This window comes from Vigna angularis, chromosome 8 (genome assembly GCF_016808095.1).
Source record: "Vigna angularis cultivar LongXiaoDou No.4 chromosome 8, ASM1680809v1, whole genome shotgun sequence".
In the NCBI taxonomy this organism is placed as follows: Eukaryota; Viridiplantae; Streptophyta; class Magnoliopsida; order Fabales; family Fabaceae; genus Vigna; species Vigna angularis.
The window spans coordinates 35,052,834-35,075,611 of NC_068977.1; the positions used below are offsets into that span (position 1 = coordinate 35,052,834).

General features: G+C 32.3%; 3 protein-coding genes across 4 annotated transcripts; 1 reads left to right on the forward strand and 2 right to left on the reverse strand.

Moving 5' to 3' along the window:
* Window positions 1-861: 861 nt before the first annotated feature.
* On the reverse strand, window positions 862-7,592 carry LOC108345744 (subtilisin-like protease SBT6.1). The gene is made up of 10 exons (XM_017584479.2): window positions 6,933-7,592; window positions 6,251-6,379; window positions 6,029-6,181; window positions 5,587-5,703; window positions 5,214-5,398; window positions 4,659-4,922; window positions 2,032-3,103; window positions 1,398-1,895; window positions 1,229-1,289; window positions 862-1,142 (listed from the first exon to the last, which is right to left on the reverse strand). The coding sequence occupies exons 1-10, from the start codon at window positions 7,437-7,439 to the stop codon at window positions 1,051-1,053; spliced, it is 3,078 nt and encodes a 1,025-aa protein (XP_017439968.1). The 5' UTR covers window positions 7,440-7,592; the 3' UTR covers window positions 862-1,050.
* Window positions 7,593-9,440: 1,848 nt separating this feature from the next.
* LOC108344726 (novel plant SNARE 11) lies at window positions 9,441-13,407 on the reverse strand. Its single transcript, XM_017583198.2, has 10 exons — window positions 13,130-13,407; window positions 12,952-13,044; window positions 12,547-12,640; window positions 12,391-12,428; window positions 12,150-12,238; window positions 11,799-11,878; window positions 10,970-11,026; window positions 10,789-10,881; window positions 10,585-10,659; window positions 9,441-9,971 (listed from the first exon to the last, which is right to left on the reverse strand). Exons 1-10 carry the CDS (start codon window positions 13,204-13,206, stop codon window positions 9,882-9,884), a joined length of 786 nt encoding a protein of 261 aa, XP_017438687.1. The 5' UTR covers window positions 13,207-13,407; the 3' UTR covers window positions 9,441-9,881.
* Window positions 13,408-14,488: 1,081 nt separating this feature from the next.
* LOC108346143 (uncharacterized) lies at window positions 14,489-19,703 on the forward strand. 2 transcript variants are annotated; one of them, XM_052867562.1, is made up of 12 exons: window positions 14,489-14,799; window positions 15,059-15,256; window positions 15,552-15,636; window positions 15,745-15,820; window positions 16,330-16,503; window positions 16,588-16,690; window positions 17,178-17,287; window positions 17,496-17,585; window positions 17,678-17,758; window positions 17,902-18,126; window positions 18,226-18,753; window positions 18,919-19,703. In XM_052867562.1, exons 1-12 carry the CDS (start codon window positions 14,523-14,525, stop codon window positions 19,009-19,011), a joined length of 2,040 nt encoding a protein of 679 aa, XP_052723522.1. In that variant the 5' UTR covers window positions 14,489-14,522; the 3' UTR covers window positions 19,012-19,703. The 2 variants fall into 2 exon arrangements, with proteins under 2 accessions (XP_052723522.1, XP_052723521.1); XM_052867561.1 differs by having other exon boundaries at window positions 17,902-18,753.
* The last annotated feature ends 3,075 nt before the right edge of the window (window positions 19,704-22,778 follow it).

Consider the following 22,778-nt stretch of genomic DNA (forward strand, 5'->3'; position numbering starts at 1 on the left):
TAATGACTTTAGTTTAGTAAAGAACATAAAATATGCAATTCTAAAATGTTTAATATTTAAATAAATTTTATATTGAATTTTTAATTTAAGACAAGCTTGTTACATTATCAATAGTGATTATTAATAAATAAAGTTGGTTACATATTCAAATATATTTATATTAGATATGAATTAATATATAACTAACGATATCATCAACCAGTATTTCAATATTTTATCTTAAATTAATATAATTTTGACAAAAAAAACAAGTAAAATCTAATTATTATATAACTTTATGGCATCATCAACCAGTACTTGATTTCCACATCCCACTTATATTTACTTTTATTCAAATATATTTATATTTTTTTCCTTTTTAATAAACTTTTATTCTTTCTTTCTCTTCTCAATTTTAACTATGTTCTAACCAAATTCTATCGACAAAGAGTACGAAACAAATGCAAACCATAAAAATAAGAGTGAATAGTATGTGTTTATTTCCCACGTTTAATGTTCATTTCAAAAATATCTAATCTTGTCAATTATAATTTCACATTATATAATTCTTATTCATCAAATCTAATAGTTTCACAATATAAAAATTAATTTTAATTTGTTTATTTCTTCATTATGTTTTATAAGTATATTCTTTTCTTCTTTAAGATTATATATTTGAGATTTCTTTCAAATAAAGATTGAAATAATTTAAAAAATTAATTTATATCGAATTAAATATTTAAAAAAAGTCATAGGGTTTCAACCGTTTAAGAAGTTAAGGAAAGAAGAAATCTACTTAAAATAAGAAAACTATATAATAATTAATTATTGAATCCTATAATACTTTGTTGTACCAATAGCCATAAACATTAGACAAATAAATTTACTATCAAAAAGTTTGTATTTGAAAAGCATCCAAAACAGCGAAAAAATGTTACAACTCTAGGAAATAAGGCAACTTATTTGACTACTTTCCTAAAGTGACGTAGTGAGTGATGTTTACTATGTTACTAATGCTACAGTGGGGTTTCTTTGAAAGCTAGTGTTACAGTTACAATAGTTGATGTAATGCTAAACTACATTGGCCAATCTACCAGAACTTGATCCTTTTCTTCGTCTACGCCTCTTTTGACGAATGCGCCAAAAACTCAATAGCAAAATACCTGTCAGAAGTAAAATATATGAAACATAAACAACATAAATATACTAGTCCAAAAATAGATGGTAAAAAATCAAGTATTTTACTAACCAGTTAATGCAACAACAAAAGGAACCAACCAATGACCAACAACCAACACAGGTGCATCAGGCTACAAGAAATGATCAAAGAATTCACAACATCAGCAATATGAAGTTTCCGATGACAAACATAAAGATCAACACTAAATGACCAATACAATAGTTGTTCTTCTTCATACCTCATCTCCATAGAACAGGCCCAAATACCTGTTCCCCAGAGAATCACCCTTTCTTCTTACGGTCAACGTGGTTTTCTTAGTGTTAGAAGTGCCAGAGGATGAATTGAAACCCCTTCCCAAATCAATAATAGGATAACCGGGCAGTCTTCTGTTTCTTCCTCTTACTTGCAAGTTGTAACCCTTAGTTTTCCAAATTTCAAATCTTGTGTCAGTCCCACAAATCAATTCCTTACCCACAATGGCTGAATATGCGGAGAAATTTACATCAGTTCTACGGGATGGCAATCGATTATCAGCTTCATACAAAGGAGAGTCTTGTTTAATTGTATCCGAGAAAAGTGTTGGATCTCTAACATCTTCACTGGTAAAATCCAGTATTTTCCTCAGAAGGGCAAAACAATTTGTTATCATATGACTGCTATCCAAACAATTGGAGTCCCCATACACAGCTATGCGACCTTCGCCAATTGTCATGAGACCAAGAATTGGAGAATCTGCCTGTTTCACCAAAAAGAAACCATATTTCAAATTAGAAAGTATGTTTTATTTAACCTTTTTTTTCCTTCAGAGGCTACATTTATCAATGTTTATTTCAATATACATAATTAAAGAGATAAAAGGTGTCATGTCATACCTTGGTTGAGCCAGAAGTTAGCAGCACACTCTGTGTGGCTCCACTTTCTGAACTATCTAAGAAGGGAAAGCTATGCACATAACCACCCCTTGGAAACCTCACTATATTTGTCCCAGATGCATATCGATTCTGCTCACCCAAAAGTGAAAAATCACCATTCAAAATCTTATCTCCAAAAGCAATCCCAAATGGAGCCAAAAGATCATTAAGTGCAGGAATGTTAGCACCTCCAGTGACTGGGGTCCACCAGCTCCGTGTATTGTCATCAAAGAATCTCATCTTTACCATTGAATCTACATTATACCACTCGGCAAAGACAGCTAATCCCAATCCAGTATTTACAACATCATCTTTTAGTTTTTCAATCTCCTCAGGAAAGTACTCATCCTCAAGATCCACCAACAAAAGTGTACCATAATGCCGAGCATCAAAACATGTAAGAGGAGAACCAAGTGTTTCAATATAGTAACCAGCATCTCGTAACATGTTGAACATGATGTGAAAATTTGTATGTAGATGATCCCCGTGCCAATCAAGAATGTCATTACGAACATCCAAGGAATCTCTAGGTATATATCCAGGTGGGTATTTGATATTGTGAAACTGATCCCACAAAATTCGTTTAGATCGTTGTGGTGTTGGTACCACATTTAATTTTAATTGAAGCACACAAATGCTAACTTGAGGGTCCTTCTCTCCTTGAGCTGGGGGGCTAGAAACCTTAAGAGTTACATTACCTTCAATCTTACCAGAAAATTGTGCACCTTCTTCCTTGATCTGCATGTGAAGAGCCAAATGACCAGTCCAAGGCCATATTATCTCAGAATAAGTAAAATGTATGCTTAGAAGATTCCCTTCTTCATCAAAAGGGTGCCATGTTGGTGGACTTTCAATGTATCCAATCACACCCATTCCATTCAAAATGGTGGCATTGAAGATGACAGGCATGGCACCTGCATAGAGTGGCTGACGACAAAATGGCCATGTGTAAGGACAATCTGTATAATCAAGAACACTGGGAAATATGCTTGTCCTAGGTTTGTAGCTCTTAAGAATCTCATATGATGCTATCCTGAAAATCAAGTAAACAAATATGAAAACATGATTTAAGAACAGTCAGATAATGTAGCGAGTCCCAAATACTTTTTGGAATTTTTTAAATCATTGTAGTTAAAAGCCCAAATGAATCCCGATAATTTCAAAAGCCATTTGATTGTAGTCCTTTAGTTCCCCACAGGAAGCCCGCTAAACAAATTTCCAAAACCAAGAAACTCAGTTTTGGTTAAAACTACATGGACCTATTTAAAAGGTTTCCATAAAGTATACGGACATTACAAGTATTTATGTACCTGGCAATTACATTGTTTATATATATGGTCAGCTTGAGCAGAAAATTGGCGAAATGGTCAAATGTCTAGTCCAATTAACCCAAACATAGGATAATTTTAGAGGTGTAGAAACCTGTTGAGTTGGCCCAAAATCAGTTATGTCAAACAGGTTGAACAAGTTGTTTTAGTTTACCTAACTTCTTATAATTTTTATAACGGTTTGTGAATATTGTACATATATGCATTGTTGCCAAAATCACCGATTATCTTGCAAACTTGTACAAGTTTATGAATCTAGTGAGTGGCCACAAATTAACTCAGTTTTGGAGTAGACTTGTGCTATCTATGGCAGACATGAGCAAAATTAAGCATACATGCTAGTTTACAACCGAGTTAGAGAGTCCATGCGTGCAAATGAAAGGTCAATCAAAATGTCACCAAGGACACAGTTAAAAGGTTGCAATTAGGTTTTCTTCTTTTCCCATTTCACGTAGCATCATTGCATATTTCTCCTTTGGCAGTATGATGATTCTCCTCTACATTTCATTCTCTTCTGGTTTCATTCCTCTACATTTCATTCGTGTTTGGTTTAATTCTCGTTTGGTTTCATTCTGCTTTGCATCGCAACTGAGTTTTCGTCTGAACTGCATTTTGGCACTGTATTTCAATTCCTCTGCCTCACACACAAGTGAGTACTCAGGCAACATGCAATCTGCCACTATTTTTGTCTCCTCTGCTCTACAAAGCCGTAAGTACATTCTACCTTTATTTTTGTTCCGTACTATAGGAATTTTTTCTTCTTTTCTTTTCTGTTCTTATAAAAAATTTTGGAATTCTGCTCTTGCGTTTTAAGTCTAGCAAATCCTCTATGATGAGACTTGGTTGATGATTTACTCGGGAATTTTATTCATTAAAATTTGTGGAATTATTGTTTTATTATGCTTAATTCTGGTATTGAATTAGTATGATATTTACAAGTATTATTTCCTTTTTCATATGAAGTAGACTCTTACAAGTTTACAAGCTGAGATGAAACCCCAACAAGTCTACGTAGACTCTCAAGTTCACTAACCTTACATATGCGTTCACAATTTGATCGAATGTGGTTTGACCAATCAATTATGAATGTATATATACATACACTCATGCTAATTCCTTTCCCAGCATGGTTCTTAAAATTATCAGAACTATCATAGAAACAATAACTCTAAAACCATTTCTTTGCTATGGTAAATTGTGTGTCCCATTAAGATATATCTTAAAAACAAATAAAATAGAAAGGTAAACAAGAGAACATACAGATCAACTCTGCCAGCACCCTGCTCATACATGTTAGGCCCAGAAAGCTTTGCAGCACCCTCAACCAATGCTTGTTTCATGCTTGCTGGGTTTAAGATACTTTTTCTCTCAGATTCAGGAATGACACTGACAAGCAAACATACAACACCGGCAACTACAGGACTTGCAACACTAGTTCCTGATAAGCTTTTACAGCCTGCGCTAATTTTTGATCCCATAATGTCCCGTCCATATGCAACTATGTCTGGCTTTACACGGCCATAACTGCAATGTACAAATGCCAATATAATTTAAAAAATTATTAACAAGAAAGCAAACTTGCATACAAATTAAAGATGCTACAGAAAAAAAAAAAGAGGACAAAAATAACTCATTAAATAAAAAATATTTTCTAGTTAAAAATTTAACAGACCATTGTACAACGAAATTAGCATCATATGAGATCAAAAAAGTATTTGCATAAAGAAAAAAAAATACAGAAGTTGTCATCAGAAATATTTAACAAATGACAGTGAAGCAGGAACAATGAAATATAAACAAATACGAGGATGTTACCCATGAGGAAGCTCCCAGGTACTCATGCCACGTGAGGAAAAGGAGGCTATATGGTCACTATAGTCAATACCACCAACACCAATAACATCACTTTGATCAGCTGGATTGTTCAAAGTTCCATAAAGTGGTCCATCATTTCCAATTGCAGAAACCATGATTATATTATTTGCTGTTATCTCCCATATCTGTTACCATAAAACTCTATAAAAGGACATTTATGTACTATGTGAAATAAATAATTATTACTGCATACAAGTACCAGAAACAAATAATAGCTTCTTCAAATATAGGAGTTACAGCAGAGAAACTATTCACCAAATAATATCTCACTATTGAATTAGTGAGCAGAAACAGATAGGCACAAGAAATTTACCTTTTCAACAAACGGGAGATCCAAGTAATCAGGTCCACCTATGCTCAAATTTAACACATCCATATTGGTTGCGATTGCATAGTTGAAGGCATCAAGGAACCATGATGTATATGATACCTGTAACAGGCTGAATGCAATCTTCTCAAAATCTTGCCAACCATTCTAGAATAATATAATTATAAGCAGAGAACTAGAAGAAATAAAAAAACAGCATGTATTTATAACTGGCGAAGATACATATAGGTTCTTCCTTTAGAGCTTGATAGCTTTTACTATTTGTTCATAAACTTTTGTTCATTGCTGTATCATGCATCTATAATGACGGTATTTTGGAATCTGGGTGAAAGAAATGTCATTTCCATGCACTCCAAAGATTTAAACTCAACCCCCTCCCACTTCCAAAGCAAGAAAAGAGTTCAACATAGCATCCAACAGGCATTACCTGTGCATCAGTGAACACTCGAAATGCATAAATCTCTGTGTCTGGTGCAAAACCAAGGCATTCAGAATCTACACCAGCAATTACACCCGCAACAAAAGTCCCATGTCCAAGATTATCATTCAACGTATCTTCATTGGTCCAATTAGTACGCTCCTGTAAATTTCCTCATCACTCAACTCATCCACTATCAACCAAAAGCAATAATTTCAAATTAATAATTACCTTGATGTTACGAAAATGAGGGTGATCAGCCCGAATCCCAGTATCAAATATAGCCATCTTGACCTTGGCACCAGTGTACCCTTTCGCCCAGAGATCCTCAGCCCCAAACATTGAAGTAACTTGTGATCTCTGCCAAAACCCAAAAACCTCAAAACATGCAACTGCACAGTTTCAATTAATAAATCCAAATATAGTTGTGATGTCTACAAAATTGATGTTGATTGTTAAAATTGATTTTCAAGTATAGTGATTTATGTTTAGATGTTTTCATTATAAAAGCAGGTTAGAAATTAAAGTATAAAAAATTTTATCAATCGCAAAAGCTACACAAAGTTGATTTAAGGCTCAGCTCAAAATCAATTTTAAACCCATAATCAAGTATTCATCGTCAGACCACATAGGTGAACATTTACCCAAAATCAGGTTAATTAGTATCACGGTATTCAATGTGAACTTAGATGATACGTCGTGAATGCACTTGGTCCCACGTCCCAAATATGATTTCCATGTTTACTAAGAAGCTAATAGGATAAAATCCACATTCCATTCGTAATTTCGGGTTTCCACTGTAACGCAACATAGACAAAACAATCCAACAGCCATAACCAAAGGTACCAGATCAAAGTCTAAATCTTTCTCGTTTCCCCCAAATACCCAACATCAGAAAACCATAAATTTTAACCTGCATCATCAATTCCCGCCCCCACTTGATGGAACTGCTGTGATTGCCAACACTTTTTTCACCTTCTTCGGCCTCACAAAACGACATCGCAGTGAAGATCTTCCCGGGGCGCTTCTTCGTCCCGTCCTCGAACGCCCCAACCTTCTTGTTGCGTCTCTGATCCGTCGTCATCAAACCCCTCTTGTAGCTCACGTCCAAGCTCACGTATTTAACCGACCCCAGTTTCCGAATTTCGTCTACCACCCCGTAATCCTCGATGGCCACCAGCCCGAAGTCAGTTGGGAACTGCGCCGCCGGGTTCTGGCGCGGGATCCAGCGCCATCCCTCGGGGCGGAGGGCGGATTCGAGGTAGGCGCGGTGGCTGTCGACGGCGGCGTAGTGACGGAAGGCAACGATGTAATTGGGAGGGGGAGGAGAGGAATTGGGGGTTAGGTTTTGGAAGAGGGTGACGGAGAGAATGAGGAGAGAGAGTGAAAAGGTATTCCATTGGTGAGGAATGGTGGCCATAGTTCGGCTCCTACATTGGAGATAGAGTGTACAATAGAGAGATGAAACAGAGAGAGAGACAGAGAGAGAGAGAGAGAGAGAGAGAGAGAGAGGTGTTTCTGCCTAAGTTGATGTTTGGTTTGGTTTGTGTTAATGTTGGGATGACATTGTCTCAATCATGTCAAAGTGTTGCTTCTTTTCTCTTTCTGGATTTTTTTTCAACATAGTTGAGGATGGATTTTTGTCTGACACAACATGGTTTTTTTTTTTTTTTTTTATCTACGAAGCACACTAATATTTACTTGAATAATATGTATTGGAAGAGGTTAGAATTCAGTTTTAAAAAAATCTAATTTTGATTTTCATTTGAATAATTTTGTATGAAAAGGTATGAAAACAAGAATTCTAAATTTATTTTTTAATAATTTTTGTGAAAATATATATTAAAAATCTTTAATAGTTTTCGAAAATAGTTAAACATTATCTTAACTGTCTTAATTGTTTAACATATTTTTTAAATTTTGTTTTTAATTTAAATTTAATAAATAATTAATTAATTTTTATTTTAATTAAATGTTTTAAATTTAAAAAAAAAAATTAAAATTAATTTTATTGTAAATTTAAAAATTATTTAATTTATTTTAATATAGGTTATTGTTTTAATAATTATTATTACGATTATAATAATAATAATAATACTAAAAATAATAATAAAAATAATATAAGAGTTGATTTAATATATTTTAACATATTAAACTATATTAAAATAAACTCATAATTTATTAAAATTAAAATTAAAATATAAAATTTTAAAATATATGTTACACGGTTTTTTAAAAATCGTTAACAACCCTTAACATATATTAACGAATTTCGAAAACTTTTTAATATAACTTTTTAAATTATGTTTTTTAATTTAAAATTAATGAATAATTGATTTATTTTAATATTTTAGTATGATTTATATATTAAATCAGATTGTATATTATTATTATTATTATTAGTATTATTATTATAACTGTCATTATAATTATTAAAATAATAACATATATTAAAATAAATTAAATATTTTCTAAATTCTATAATAAAATTAATTTAAAATTTTGTTAAATTCAAAAAAGATATATTAAAATATTAAAATAATTTAATTATTTAATAAATTTTAAAATAAAAAATAAAATTCAAAAATATGTTACGTGGAAAACCGTTTAACATAACTTTTGAAAATTTGTTTTTTAATTTAAAATTGAAAATATTTTATTTATTTTATTACTTTAATTTGTTAAAATATATTAAATAAAATTTCATATTATTATTTTTGTTATGATCATTATTATTACAAATGTCATAATAATTATTAAAATAATAACATATGTTACATTATATTAAAATAAATTAAATATTTTTAAATTTTTATTATTAAAATTATTTAAAATATTGTTAAATTCAAAAGGAAAATATATATTAAAAATTAAAATTAATTATTTATTTATTACAATCTAAATTAAAAAAAATTAAAATAATATGTTAAATGGTTACCGTTAACAATGTTAACCGAATTTTAAAAATCGTTTAACATATTTTTTAAAAATTTTATTTAACTTAAAATTAATAAATAGCTAATTTATTTTAATATTTTAATTTGATTTAATATGTTAAAATATATTAAATCAGATTTTAAATTATTATTATTATTATTATTATTATTATTATTATAATTATCCCAATAATTATTAAAACAATAGCATATCAACGTCAAGGATCACAGTCCCTAGTACTACAAGGATCCTCAGTCAACGTCAAAATCACCATCCTTATCAAAAGTCAAGCTAGCAGCTACTAGAAGACAGGAACCACGTAAAATAATTTTGCAACCAAATAGCTTGTCTCGCTCTCAACAATAAAATAAAATAAAATAATCCCCAAAACCATTCATGGGCTCATCATGGATCAATGGGATGTCAACCAAGCGTGACAGGGCAACGTGGACATCGATTAAAACAAAACAAAGGACTTGCAAGATTTAAACATGATAAAGTAGTGCTTATATTATAAATTGATAATACTAGGTAGGTTTTTTAGAAGTGAAGGTATACAGTAAATGGCACCGTACATTACACGATTGACAGAAAGACAACCAGCAAAGAATCTCAAGGGCCCATTTGTTTGGCTTTCCCTATGATTCCATAGACAGAACCTGTATAGTAGTAAAAATGGTTCGGTTCAAGAAAAAGTTCAGCGTGCATTCCTAGACCCACGTTCTATTATGCCTCAGGCCAACCAACCCTCTTCTAATATTATGTAATAACAAACTCAATTAATGGCAACTGCGTTTCTGGTAATACCTTCATCCAATGTCATAACCATCAAATCAATTTGGTGAGGTCATAAACATGATCATTTTAGTGTCCCCAACGCATTTGTCGTAAGCTTATCAGTCATCATCATGTTCATTTTAACTCTTCAACTGTGACTCCAAAGCAGTCTTCGGTTCTGAACTGGAGGAGCCAGTCCTGGAATGTCGCGAATGTCCTTGTTCTCCGGGTGCACAAGCTGAAATTTTGAAAGAATTCATAATAATTTGAGCAGTCATAAGATTAAATACTTACAAAAGGTGACTTCTGGAATCTAGTTCTATTAGGTTGTGAATGAAACTTTTTACCAAAAAGAAAAATGGCATTCCAAATTGTGACATTTGTAACTATATTTAAATTTTAGAACTTTTTTCACCACCTTCAACTGCCCTGGACCCAATCAATGATATTTTTGTTTTAAATCCAATGCCAAAACAATCTCTTTCAAACATACTGCAAATAAATTTTGGAAGTGTTTTTTATGATAATTGTCACATGGCTGCATCGATCAATAACATAAAAAGATGAACCTTAGCATATCACATAAAAATGCATAAACTAATGAAGGCCATCAAATTCTGTATCCAGTGAAAGACTTGGAAAACGGAAGTTCTTTTTCATGGTTAATCGATAAGTAAATATAATATGCTTCCACAAGCAACATACATATCCTTACACATTGTCAAGCAATTTTTACCGTTAACTACAAAAAAAATCCCGGCCCAATAACTTCACCTAGAAATACAATAATAGTTAAAAATTCCCGATAACGGTTCTGAATTAAACCTTGGGTTAAAAAGTCATTCTCTTACCTTTACTATAATGATAGCAATTACTCCAATGACAATAAGGAAAAGTAGCATCATAATACACTTGTCAGTAGCAACCTATTATAAAAGCACCCATATGTTAGATGAATGATTCATATATATATATATATATATATATATATATATATATATATATATATAGTAACTACATTGCAATGAAATGATGTGGATTCTGTAGAAATTGACCTGCCTACCGATTTCCTTGACCAATTGTGATGCTTTCTTTAAAGAGAAATGGATCGAATCCAGCTCATTGACAACTCTGCTCATTTGTTCCGTCTATACATAGAAGAGTGTACACTTAAACCCATGTCGAATTCAAGTCTTTTTTTCTTCGTTAATTTTGGGGTATGCATAAGATTCATACCTGAGCCTTAAGAGCTGCTGCAGTCTCTGTACCAACATTTATTGTTTCTTGAACGACCTATCAGCAATCAACTTCCTATCAGCAAACTTCCCCTTTTACCCAAAAGAGGAAAGCAAAAACTATATGTAAAGAATATTCAAATTAAACATCAAGAATTTTTGATTCCACAACTTTCTCATCTCTTCAAACTTCCAGCGGATAGAGAGTTCAATTGTGACCTTTCAGGTTAGTTACACATAAAATGCAAGTCTTTTTCCACATAAAGTTCAACAATGCACATGGATAAGTTCTCTAATTGCTACACTGGTCTAAATGTGTATACTATGTCATACAAAAACCGTACAATTATCTTATATAGCTATGCCTTTGTACGCCTACTACTATTGAAAAATATCCTTTCTCCCAAACCTCCATCACACACACCTTCATTTCCTGGAGAGCCAGAAAAATTCTAGCAAACGTGATGATAGAATGGGAGTGAACAAAAGCAAGATTGGGACAGTAGTTCTTCAAGAGCATAAAAGTTTACAATGTAATTTAATTGAGGAAGAACATGTAGCAAATAAGCAAAATGGCAAGCAAGTGCCAATTAAACAACAAGAAACAAATTAGATCATAGCAGGACAGAAAAATAAGAGACCAGAAAGACGGTAACGATAACTTAAGGTCCCCGCATTTCCAAAACTGCCACATACAAGAAACACTTGGAGGAACCAATGTGATTTCGCTCTGGGTTCCTTGGACTAGAAAAAATATAATAGCAAACTATAGACAAATTCGTTGTGCACTGCAAATTCTAAAAGATGTGACACCCAAAAAATAGACCTACCTTCTTTCCCCTTTCAATGGCCTGATCTGTCTCATCCATCATCCTATTCCCATGATCCATTAGTTGTTCGTTAGTCATTGCTGTAATAAATCATAAAGGGTCAATGTTAAGCACAATAGTATAGATCTTGATTCTATTTGCTAAACAGCTTGTTTTTAGTTTCCTTTCTTTTCAAAGGCTTTTAAGACTTCCAGGCAGTTGACCAAAACTATAGACATGCAAATGCCTTTCAGTGACAGAAATGTGATACGAAAAATAAATTATTATAGGCTTTCATTGATTTGAAAGCAGAAAATGTGATACGAAAAATAAATACCCGCATGTACAACATAAAGGTATCGGTCTGCTTACAGGATGCTAGCAAGCCATTTTCTTCAGCAAAACCTTCATTTGGCCCCTCAAAGAGTTCAATTCGTTTATGCTCAATATTTGTAGCATACCTGCATTGCAACATAGCACACACTAGAGTTGGTCGTTGATATCAAGGAATACATCCACTAATGGCAGAATATATTTCGAAGTTACAGAAGCAATAAAAAAATATGTCTGCCAAACGGGATAAATCGATAGCTTATGCTTTGTTTTAACTTACTTCTTTTTTAAAGCAACATATGAGTTTAACTCTTTGATCTGCAACAAAAATAGAAGATGCTTGTAAGTAACATTTGTTATGGAAATCAATAAAACTAAAATGCGAAAACATATCGATTAAAATGTCAACGGAAAAAAAAATCCACAATCATCTAACCATTGACTGCTTTTTCTCATTCAACATTTTGTTAGTTTCTCTGTCGAAGTTATTCTCCAAAGCTTTGACTTCTTTATCGAACTCCTTGATAAGCCTGAAAAATGAGATCCAACCGTAAACACACTAGACGAGGCAGCCACGGCAAAATCTCAAATCCAAGATGTGCTTCAATGCCAAACGATTATCAGGAAAATCACACAATCAGACTTTGGAAAACAAATTAAAACCTCACGCTATAGACAGGTTTCTGTTCATGATTTTTCAGTATCACAGATCTGAAAGTTGTGACAGATTATACAGGCTCTCTTGCACAAAGCTCTCATCAATGTGAGACAAACGCAATTCGAATAAGCGAAGTGCAAACGACATAATCGAAATTATTCATATGTGGAATGTGAAAAATACCGTTTACATTCTCGCATTTTCTCCGTGAGCTCTTCCAACTGCCTGCTCTGTCTATTCGAATCCTTAATCTTCTCCAACTTCTGAAATCCATTTCTGCAACAGCAACCACAAGACCAACATATGAGAAAACAATGCAGGAACGGAACACGAAAGGAAGCGAGGAGGTTGAGGTTCTGACGATAGGGCGCGGAAATTGTCGGCGATTTGCCCCTCGATCTCGGCCAGGTCCTCGCTGATCGCCGACAACTGATCCATCTCGCAGCGAGATCTGAGGCAGAGAGGGCTGTTTGGATGAGGCCTTTAGGAGTGAGAGGAAACGAGGAATGCGGGTCAGATTTCGCGTTGCTCCCAAACAGCGCGTTGTGCGGTTGGGACGGGATCTTCAGTGTATGTTCGTCCCTTTTACTTTCAAGGAACAAACAAAAATTATTGGGGTTTTCTTCCCTCCTCTCCCGCTTGATTTGTTTATTTTTATTTTTGTTTTTATTTTATTTTGTTTACTTCAACGTTCTGAGTTGTTTTTTCTAATATTTAGTTTTATATTTTTAATTTAAACGTTAAATTTAAACCGCTACTACTAGCTTTAGGATTCCGTGATCGTGGGTAATTATTTCGTGATCAACCATTTCTCAAACTTTTTTTATTATTTTAACATAAACTATTAATTACATAATTTTTTAAATATTAAGATTTTCTTACATTTTTTTAAATCCCTTTTATATATAGTCATCTACCCTTTTATATGGATAGAATATATACTATATATAGGTAAAATGCAATAACCTTATGTTGTACTGAAAAATGAGTGAAATTATTCATATTTTCCTCAAAAGCTTTTAAACATTAAAAAATATATTATCTGTTTCAAAAATATTTTAAAAAATTTATCTACAATATAATTTTAATTTATCATTTTTTTTCTTATAAATGGTTAGTGAGAAGTTTACATTAACCATCTCTATATGAAACTCAACACTTCTCTCCTAATTGATATAAAATGAAATTGAAATCGTTTTAATTAATTAAAAAATTAAATATTTTTTATTACTTAAAAATTTGTTTGATTGTTTTATTTTGATATGAAACAATAGAGTGAAATATATTTTTTAAAAACATAACAAAATATTGTTCGTATTATTTATTTATTTTATTTTATTATGACAGTTGACTTTAATTCATCTAAGGAAAACAAAAATTTACATGAGAGTTAACTTTAATTCATTTATTTTGTAAGTTATTATTTACATTAAAATATGTTGTCTAAGGTCTTTTAAATGTCTACACAATATTTATAAATTATGAACAAAATAAGTTGTATTACTATACTAATTTCTGATTATTTGGCAATGATCACTTTTTAATTATATATAAGATTATTAGTGGTTCACAGTCTGAAAAAACTCAATATTAATGATAAAACAAATAAGAAAGAAGAGGAATATTACAATATTTTCTAAAAAAAAAGCACAGTTGACTAAGAAATTAAGAAATAAAAGAAGCAGCTATTCTTAAATTATTTATTTCTATGGAAAATATTTTCATTGGTAATTTTTGTGTGACAGAAAGTGGCTATGGGGAGAGGGCTAATCCCATCTTCGCCGACGACTCTCACCGGTCTCTTTGCTTCCATCACCAAAACCCCACCAAAAAGTTTCAATCTTTCGTTTGGTTTTAAACTTGTGCACCATAAGTATCGTCATCTTCTTCCATTGGCTTGCTGCTTCAGCGTGTCTTCTTCCCCTTCTTCCCCTTCTTCCCCTTCCCAATGTTCAGTCGACATTTCCAAATACACAGAAGCATTTTCCAGACGAATGGCCATGGCTGGTCTCAAACCCCATCACCGAATTGGTCAGCTTCTCTTTGTCTCACGCCTGATATCATACAGAAAAAATGAATCTTTTTTGAAAAAATTTGCTATTAACTCGACTTGGTGTGTGCCCGTTTTATTATTGTTGTGTCAGCATCAAACTTAAAAAGTAGAATGTTGATTAATTGAAAGGGGTTGAAACATTTAGACTATTTTCAATTTGCTGATGATGCAATGGACTAGTAATTCACTGCATTGTATATTAACTGTTTGATGTTATGATGCCTTTTTTCCTATCAGCTTTGGGAGTCTCTGGTGGCCCTGACAGTATGGCACTCTGTGTGTTAACTGCTGAATGGAAAACTGCTGGAGCTAATGTTGTCACAACCGAGAATGGTGGTCTCATAGATGGGCTACTGGCAATAATTGTTGATCATGGTCTTCGAGCAGAGAGCAAAGAGGAGGCCAACGTTGTTTCTCAACGAGTTTCAAAAATGGGTTCGTTGTACAAACGTGGTTTCTTCATTTGTGATTGAATCAATGGGATATGGATCTTTTCATCTTAGATTTTCACGTGACGTTATCACAGTCCATGTGAAAAATAATGTTGAATGACATTCTTTATAAACATTAAATAAATAAACGAGAGTTTATAAAAAAATTTGGAGGTTTACGAAGAGAATGATATAACAAATTTTACATGGCATGCATAGTGTGGGGACATTACCCGAGATCTTGAACTTTTCCAGCTATAAGTTTGGCTGACATAACACAGCATAGACACTTATTTCAGGAATCAGGTGTGAGATCGCCAGCTGTGATTGGCCAAGAGGAAGACCAAAACAGGGTCATTTGCAGGAAGCTGCCCGGGAAATGAGGTTATTGCATCTGTTCATTTTATTGAAGAAGTATTATATATCTGTTTTGGGAACTTAGGAACTTTGATAAAGTATACTAATTGCAGATTATAATTTGTTGAACTTTAGGTACAAAATATTTCAAGAAGTTTGTGCCCAACACCAGATTGGGGTATTGCTTATTGCACATCATGCTGATGATCAGGTTTGATTGATGATACTATATGTTTACGTGTGTCTGCCATTCCTCATTTTCCCACATTGTTTTGATGAATTGCATGTCACATGTAGGAACTCCAGTCTTAGAACATTGGGTTTGAGCATAACTTAACGCTATAAAACCATCTTATAAGATGAGGTTTGTACCCAACTTACATATATATTCTATTAAAGCTATATTACTAGTTGGTGTAGAATTATATTCCCACCATAGAGGTTGCAATTAAGGAACTCCCAAAGAGACCACCAATAACGCAGGCTATGACTGACCACAGTTAAGATGGTTTTTCAACATCTAGGTATTTATGGTTGATCATGAAGTGATTTATTGATCTTTGGGCATAGACAGTCTGCATGTGGTTAAATACCTAGGACAATATTTTATGAATAAGTACTTTTTGAGTGACAAATGACTAATGGTGTTTTATTATCCTGTAACCTTTTAAGGCTTGCTCTAGATTTTAGACATGTAGTGATTGTTGAGAAACAATGCAGGCCGAGTTATTTATTTTAAGGCTTTCTCGAAATAGTGGTGTGCTTGGACTTGCAGGCATGCCTTTTACCTCCCAGATTTTCCCTACACATGCACATTCCGACGAAGTTCAGGTAAACCAGGGCATTCTTCTTGTGCGGCCTCTTCTGGAATTTTCAAAGGAAGATATGTACAAGGTTGGTTCTAGATATTAATTTTATATGCATTGCCCTTTTTGTGATCATACTTGATAATTATGATGAGAAAAGTCATCTGTACAGATATGCCAAGGAGGTAGTGAGGATTGGGTGGAAGACCCTACTAATCAAAGCCCATTATATGCACGTAATAGAATACGGATGGTGCTGAATAATTTGTCATCTTGTAAGTTTTGTTAATGTGATTCATGACTTCTTTATTGTTACTCTAAGAATTTGTTAAGATCTTCAAGCAATCATCTCTTTTGGGTGGAAAGCACTCGATTATACAAGCTCCCCCTTTATTATAATTTATTGCCTTCTAGACATCTACAATCTGTCTCTTTCCCCTTACTATCTCAAGTAACTATCCACCTGACAATCTCTGTTGTGAATGACTTCATGTGGCTGTAATATTCAGTCACTACTACTCTACCTCTTTCTTCTGTAAACTTGTTTTAATGTGTGGTTTACTGACAGACTCCTTTCAATAAGGAGTTTCTTTGGCATTCAGCACTAATTTCTTTCATCTATACTGTATGCTAAAAATTGAGTTTTTGCTGATACATCCACTAACATCTTATTATGGTCTTGAAGATCAGGTGGTGTAGTCATGATTTATATGGAAACTATAGGCTGGGTTGTCTAAATGACTCTTTTTTTAATATTTCCAGCTAAATTCAAGTTTGAGCTTCAAGCAATAATTTCTGCTTGCAGAATAACACGCACATATGTTGATCAAATTGGCTATAACTTGATACGTGAAGCTGTGATTATCAAGGATGTGAGTGTCACTTAACTTCTTATTCCATTCATTGCTTATTTGAATAACACTTGAATTTAATTATTGAATAGCTAAATATCATGTTGATTTATGGAAAATAATACATATAAGCCCTTTGTCTGTTTGTTGCTTAAGTTATATTAATTTATGTCCCTGAAATTTACTAATAACATGTTTGTTGGGATCATTGTGTGGTTTATTTTTGCAGCATGGTTATGCTGTTATCGATTTACAGATTCTTTGTTCTATGAAAATCGAGGACATATGCCTGATGAAATTTCTTTCCTTGGTCTTACAGGTGCTTCTAATATTATATATGATTATTTTATTTTTGAACCTTTTTTTTTATATATATTACACTTGTAATTTCTGTCAAATTTCATGTTTTAGTTTGTATCACAAAGACAAAGGCAAGTCAGAGGCAGTGCTATGAAATTGCTAATGGACTACATTCGTACATTTCCATGCAAGGTAAGTTTTCTTCCATCAAATTGTTTTCCTAACAAAATTACAGAAGTTTATCTAATATTTTCTTTACAACATACATGTTTATCTAAATATCTAATTAATTTCAACATTTTTTACTTCTCATTTTGTCTTCAATTATGCTGTAGAACTCTATCACAATAGCAGGTTGTTACCTTTGTCCAGATCCTGGTTCTAAAGGGTCTAGACTTCTGGTCTGCTGCTGTTCTGATGACTGTGCTTTGCCATTAAAGATGGAATATTTCGAGTCTCTCTCTTATGGACAAGAAGTGCATTGTGTTGCCAATGAGTTAGAAAAAATTATAGAGGATGATCACTCATTTGCAAATCACTTCGTTCCTGATTCATCAGATGTACACTTTTTGGATGTGAATCCTACTTTAATTTTGACCGAAGCCAAAATGTTAAACATAATCACTGAATCAACCTACAATGATATTCTTGCTTTGCAGAAGCAAGAAACTGCTTACTTCAGGTCTACAACTGAGACCATTTCTGACTCTGCATCAAAGCATGGAGTTGAAACTGTTGCCCCTTTTAGAAAATCGCTTCAGCCAGGACAATTTTATTACTTTATGAATCGATTTATTCTCAGATGGAGTTTGAAAAATAAAATTGATGAAGATGAACTTTCTGGTTTAGTGGATTATGAAATGGATTTGAGTGAGGAAGCCAGGAGCTTTTGTTGCACATCTTGTGTAGTTGGTCATAATGAAGTACTTAAGGTGCGACAAATGATTGAATCTGATTGGCTGTATCTGGCTGAGTTATCAAAATATCCACTTTCTAAAAACTCCATCCAATATGACGTTAAATCAGTGAATGAAACCAAGCAAATAATGTACAGAACATCTCCATGTTTACACTATGCCAGTGTATCAGCAAAGCAAGCTCTCCACAAGTTAAAATCTATCCCAGTTGCCGCAAGGAGAACCCTGCCTGTTCTGATCACTGAACAAGGACAATTACAAAGCATTCCAGTAAGTTGACCTCTCTCGCTGCATTGTTTTACAAGTTGTCCGGATTCATGACACACCCTGAATATTGATTATCCTTATCATTTTTAATCTTTCTATTTGTTATATTTTTCTTTGTTGTCTGCACTTGGTCTTTTGGGACCTGATTCTGCATCCTTATGATTTCAGAGTGTTAATTTCAAGCACTGTCCCTTCCTGATGGTGCATATGGAGTTTAGGCCAAAAATACCGCTTGGGGGAGGTCATACCTCATTCATATAGCAAAACCGTGACAACAGTAAAGATCGTGATTGCAAGAATGTTTTGGCTATCGGTTCCCCAATTTGAAACGAGACGAGTTGTAACTATTCCTGTCCCCAACAAATTTCATGTCAACCAAAAGGGACACACCAAAATGGAATGATCAGTATCCAAGCTGGGGCCACCAACCACCATCTGCTTTACCGAACCAAGTTTTACTTTCACTTCTGGATCTCGCACAAATTGAATTAGAGGGGAGTAGATCCTTGGCTAATGGTATATGGGAGTGTGTAAAGATGAAATCATAATGATAGTCCATAGAACTTGCTGAGTTAGTCAAGCAGCATATTCAAATTACCTTATTTCACAATTAGCATCCCACAGGCTTTGTAAGAGTTGACTCGTGTACATGTTGAAAGTAACAAATAGGACACAAGCTTGCTGCTGACAGAGCCTCTTAGAAACCTGGTTAGTTGGCGGGTGAAGATTGCTTATAAGGAATGTAGGTTCGTTCTTTGTTGTGGCGTTCTTAAAGATAACTTGCGTAATCTCATAGTCAAATTCATGTAGATAGACATGGATGCTCTAATTTGTTCTGTCATCCCGGTAGAAAGTTGACATTTTGAATCTACTTATGGACTCAATAATTGTTCATAGAATGAAAATGATGAGGTTGAATACCATTTGATGATTCACCCTTTACCTTAGTAATATTTTTCATTTTGTTGTGACAACGAAATCTGAATAAATAAACCAAAATAAAAGTGATTATCAACTCCTTTCACACACTTCACCCGAAAAAAAAAAGGAGTCTAAAGAATCTCCTATGTCATGAAACAACATGCCAAAATTTTTTTACTTAGGAGATTGAAGATGAAATTCATGGAATTAAGAATATAATTTAAATTTTTACATTTTCTTTCTTTTAAATTTTATACTCTGCATATCTTCTATTCATGTTTCACCACTTTGCTTTGAACTACCAAATTACATAGAAAAATTTGCCAGAACCTCATTTAAGTTTTCTTACTTTTTCCTTTGTTGGGGTCACGTTCTTTGTTTATTTTGGCAATTAGTCTAGTGACCTATTTGATAATAATATAGGAGGAAAATCTTGAACCATTCATTTATTATATATAGAATTTGATTTAGTGAATATTGCCCTTTCCATTATTTGAGTCTACGACACCTAAATACTTTTAGCATAATAATGGTGCCTATCATATTCTTCATCTTAATTTCTATTTATAGTTTTTGTATGACTTAGACCCTGCAAGGAAAACTACTAACATTTTTGGGTGTGATTGGTTTATGATGTGTTCTAAATCTACTTTCCATGTTTATGAACACTTGTGCAATATCTCACTAGGGTTTGAAGTTTACATTTGTGGCAGTTAAATGTTGTTTCTTTTGCAACCTTCCTTGTAAGTCTTTTTACACCACATGAATACAATTGTACATTGCTTGCTACATCGGAAGGTTGCTATTATTGTGATCTTTGCTAACTTGAATGGAAATGCCCCACAAACTGTTGCATTATCAATGATAGTTAATGTCTGTGAGACCATCAAAGAATTTTCCTACAAAGCTAGCTAGACATTATACAGTAGGATTAGGAAGAGCCTAATTTGGTAACTGTTGACAAAAATAATTCAGATTATTCTTCATGTGCACTAACACAAAAACTCTCATTCAAGTCACTGAATTTACATCTAATATATAAATAACATACATAAAAAATACATGATAATATTTTTGTAAATAAATAATCAATAAATTTACTTCTGTTTTTTACAAATTAGACTTCAATTTTCGAATGTTTAAAGTTCATCTTTGAAAGCCAGTTATCACATGGCATCCATAATGACTTCTACACTTCTGTAAATTGCATTCCTTCTGTCCATTGATCCTTAAAGAAAAGCATAATTAATGTGGCTATGGAGTTAATGTTAGTTACAGCTGTGTTCTTTTTGCTGCATCTCTTCATTGTTAATGCTACTCTTCTAAAAGCAAATAAACAGTTGATTTTGCATTTAATTTTCAGTTTGTCCTGCAGCTTGTAAAACAGTGAATAACAATTACAATTTGTTTGTGTGAAAGAGTGTTTAAATATCATAGTTGTTCCGATTAATTATAATTTTCTTTTCTCTCTCTCTCTATATATATATATAATTTGTTTGTTATTATGTAAAATTGAGATTACAAAATGCTACAAAAGAAAATTAATATATTTGCTATTAATTTTTTTTCATAGTTAAAAAAATAATGAATGAAGACTCTTAAGTCGTAGATGATAAAGTTTAAGTGCGGCATATATTAACAGTTTAAAAATTCATTTATATTTTAATTCTATATTTGTATATAAAATATTTTGTAATTAATAATATCGTTTGTTATAATTAAATAAAATTAAATGAGTATGCGTAAGCTTATAAATGGTCTTGTCAGTTACTTTATGAGTGGTATAGTAAGTTATAATTAACAAATAAATAAACTCATTACTCATAATTAAATCCAATTAACTCTATAAGTTTAACTCGAGTGACAAGTGAGTTAAACTAAATTTCTCATACAAATCAATTTAGTTTTTATTAAATTTCTATTTCAAATAATGAATGTAATTTTAGATTCACATGAAATTATGCTTTTCTCACCAAATTAAGCCTCTCTACTATATAATTTATGCAAATAATATAATTATTTTTAGGTTTTCTTTTTTCTTTAGAATAAATTGTTTCTTAGGCTTTACTATTGTAAGCCAACAACTTCATTGGATCCCTTTATTTATAAGGGCCAACTTGTTTTTATTTTCGCTTTTAACGGAGAAAAAGAATCTTCAGAAAATATTTAATCCCAAAATCAGAAAAAAAAATATTAATAATAAAAGAATCTCTCGTTTTCAACCCGTGCGTTTTTCAATTATTCGACAACGTCCAATAAGAAGCTTCCATGTGTCCATAGCAAAGCACACATGTCGCCGTTTCTACCTACCGTGGTGCTCGTTGCACCGTATAATCCCTGAAAAATAAATAATTATGTTATTCATAAATATTAAGGTATATCAATTATAAAAAAAAAACTAGATTTAATATTTTTTTACATTGATATATGTACATGAAAACATGTTCTTCTTTTAATAGGCATTCTATTTAATTAGTTTTAAAAAATAATTATAAATACTAAACTTTCAAGTTGTTATTGTTATTAAGAAAAGATCAAGTAACTTTAATTTGTCATAGTTAATAAAATGTTTAAACAATAATTTGTGAATATGAGTAATTGATATTTAGGGATACAAGAATCATATTAATTTAAAATAAATTAAAAAAAATAGATTTACAAGAAAAATCTCAATGTAAAACGAAGTACAAAACATTGTCATTTGAGAATAAAGACTTCGATAATAGAATAAAGGCTTTTTTTTAGAATAATGAAGATTGATTGATAGGACTCGTTTGTTTTTCTTTAAAAATAACGATTAAAAGACATATTTAATTTCTATTATTCCACAAACTTTTTTAAAAGATAAAATCTAAAAATATAATATCAAATTCTTTTTTCGTAAGGAAACAGAACAACTTAAATAATGCTATGGAAAAAAGTCAACTTTTAAAATTAAAAAAAATTATTCATTTTATATTAAGAAATTAAAGAACCGTACTAACTGATAAAGTATCCATTTAAACATTTATTAAACTGACACCTCTATATCTTCTGAAATTTTGTGTAATATTATATTCTTATATAAATATTTCCAAAAATTTATAGAAAAAAGTATTAAATAAAAG

Excerpts from the sequence above, each read along its gene's own strand:
- LOC108346143 (XM_052867561.1), top strand. The coding sequence starts at position 14,523 with ATGGGGAGAGGGCTAATCCCATCTTCGCCGACGACTCTCACCGGTCTC. Across the intron at positions 15,637-15,744 it reads GAAGCTGCCCGGGAAATGAG|GTACAAAATATTTCAAGAAG; the intron begins GTTATTGCATCT and ends GTTGAACTTTAG. Across the intron at positions 18,754-18,918 it reads GACAATTACAAAGCATTCCA|AGTGTTAATTTCAAGCACTG; the intron begins GTAAGTTGACCT and ends TTATGATTTCAG.
- LOC108344726 (XM_017583198.2), bottom strand. The coding sequence starts at position 13,206 with ATGGATCAGTTGTCGGCGATCAGCGAGGACCTGGCCGAGATCGAGGGG. Across the intron at positions 13,045-13,129 it reads GACAATTTCCGCGCCCTATC|AAATGGATTTCAGAAGTTGG; the intron begins GTCAGAACCTCA and ends TTGCTGTTGCAG. Across the intron at positions 12,641-12,951 it reads AAAATGCGAGAATGTAAACG|GCTTATCAAGGAGTTCGATA; the intron begins GTATTTTTCACA and ends CTCATTTTTCAG.
- LOC108345744 (XM_017584479.2), bottom strand. The coding sequence starts at position 7,439 with ATGGCCACCATTCCTCACCAATGGAATACCTTTTCACTCTCTCTCCTC. Across the intron at positions 5,399-5,586 it reads ATCTCCCGTTTGTTGAAAAG|ATATGGGAGATAACAGCAAA; the intron begins GTAAATTTCTTG and ends TTATGGTAACAG. Across the intron at positions 1,143-1,228 it reads TTTTGTTGTTGCATTAACTG|GTATTTTGCTATTGAGTTTT; the intron begins GTTAGTAAAATA and ends TACTTCTGACAG.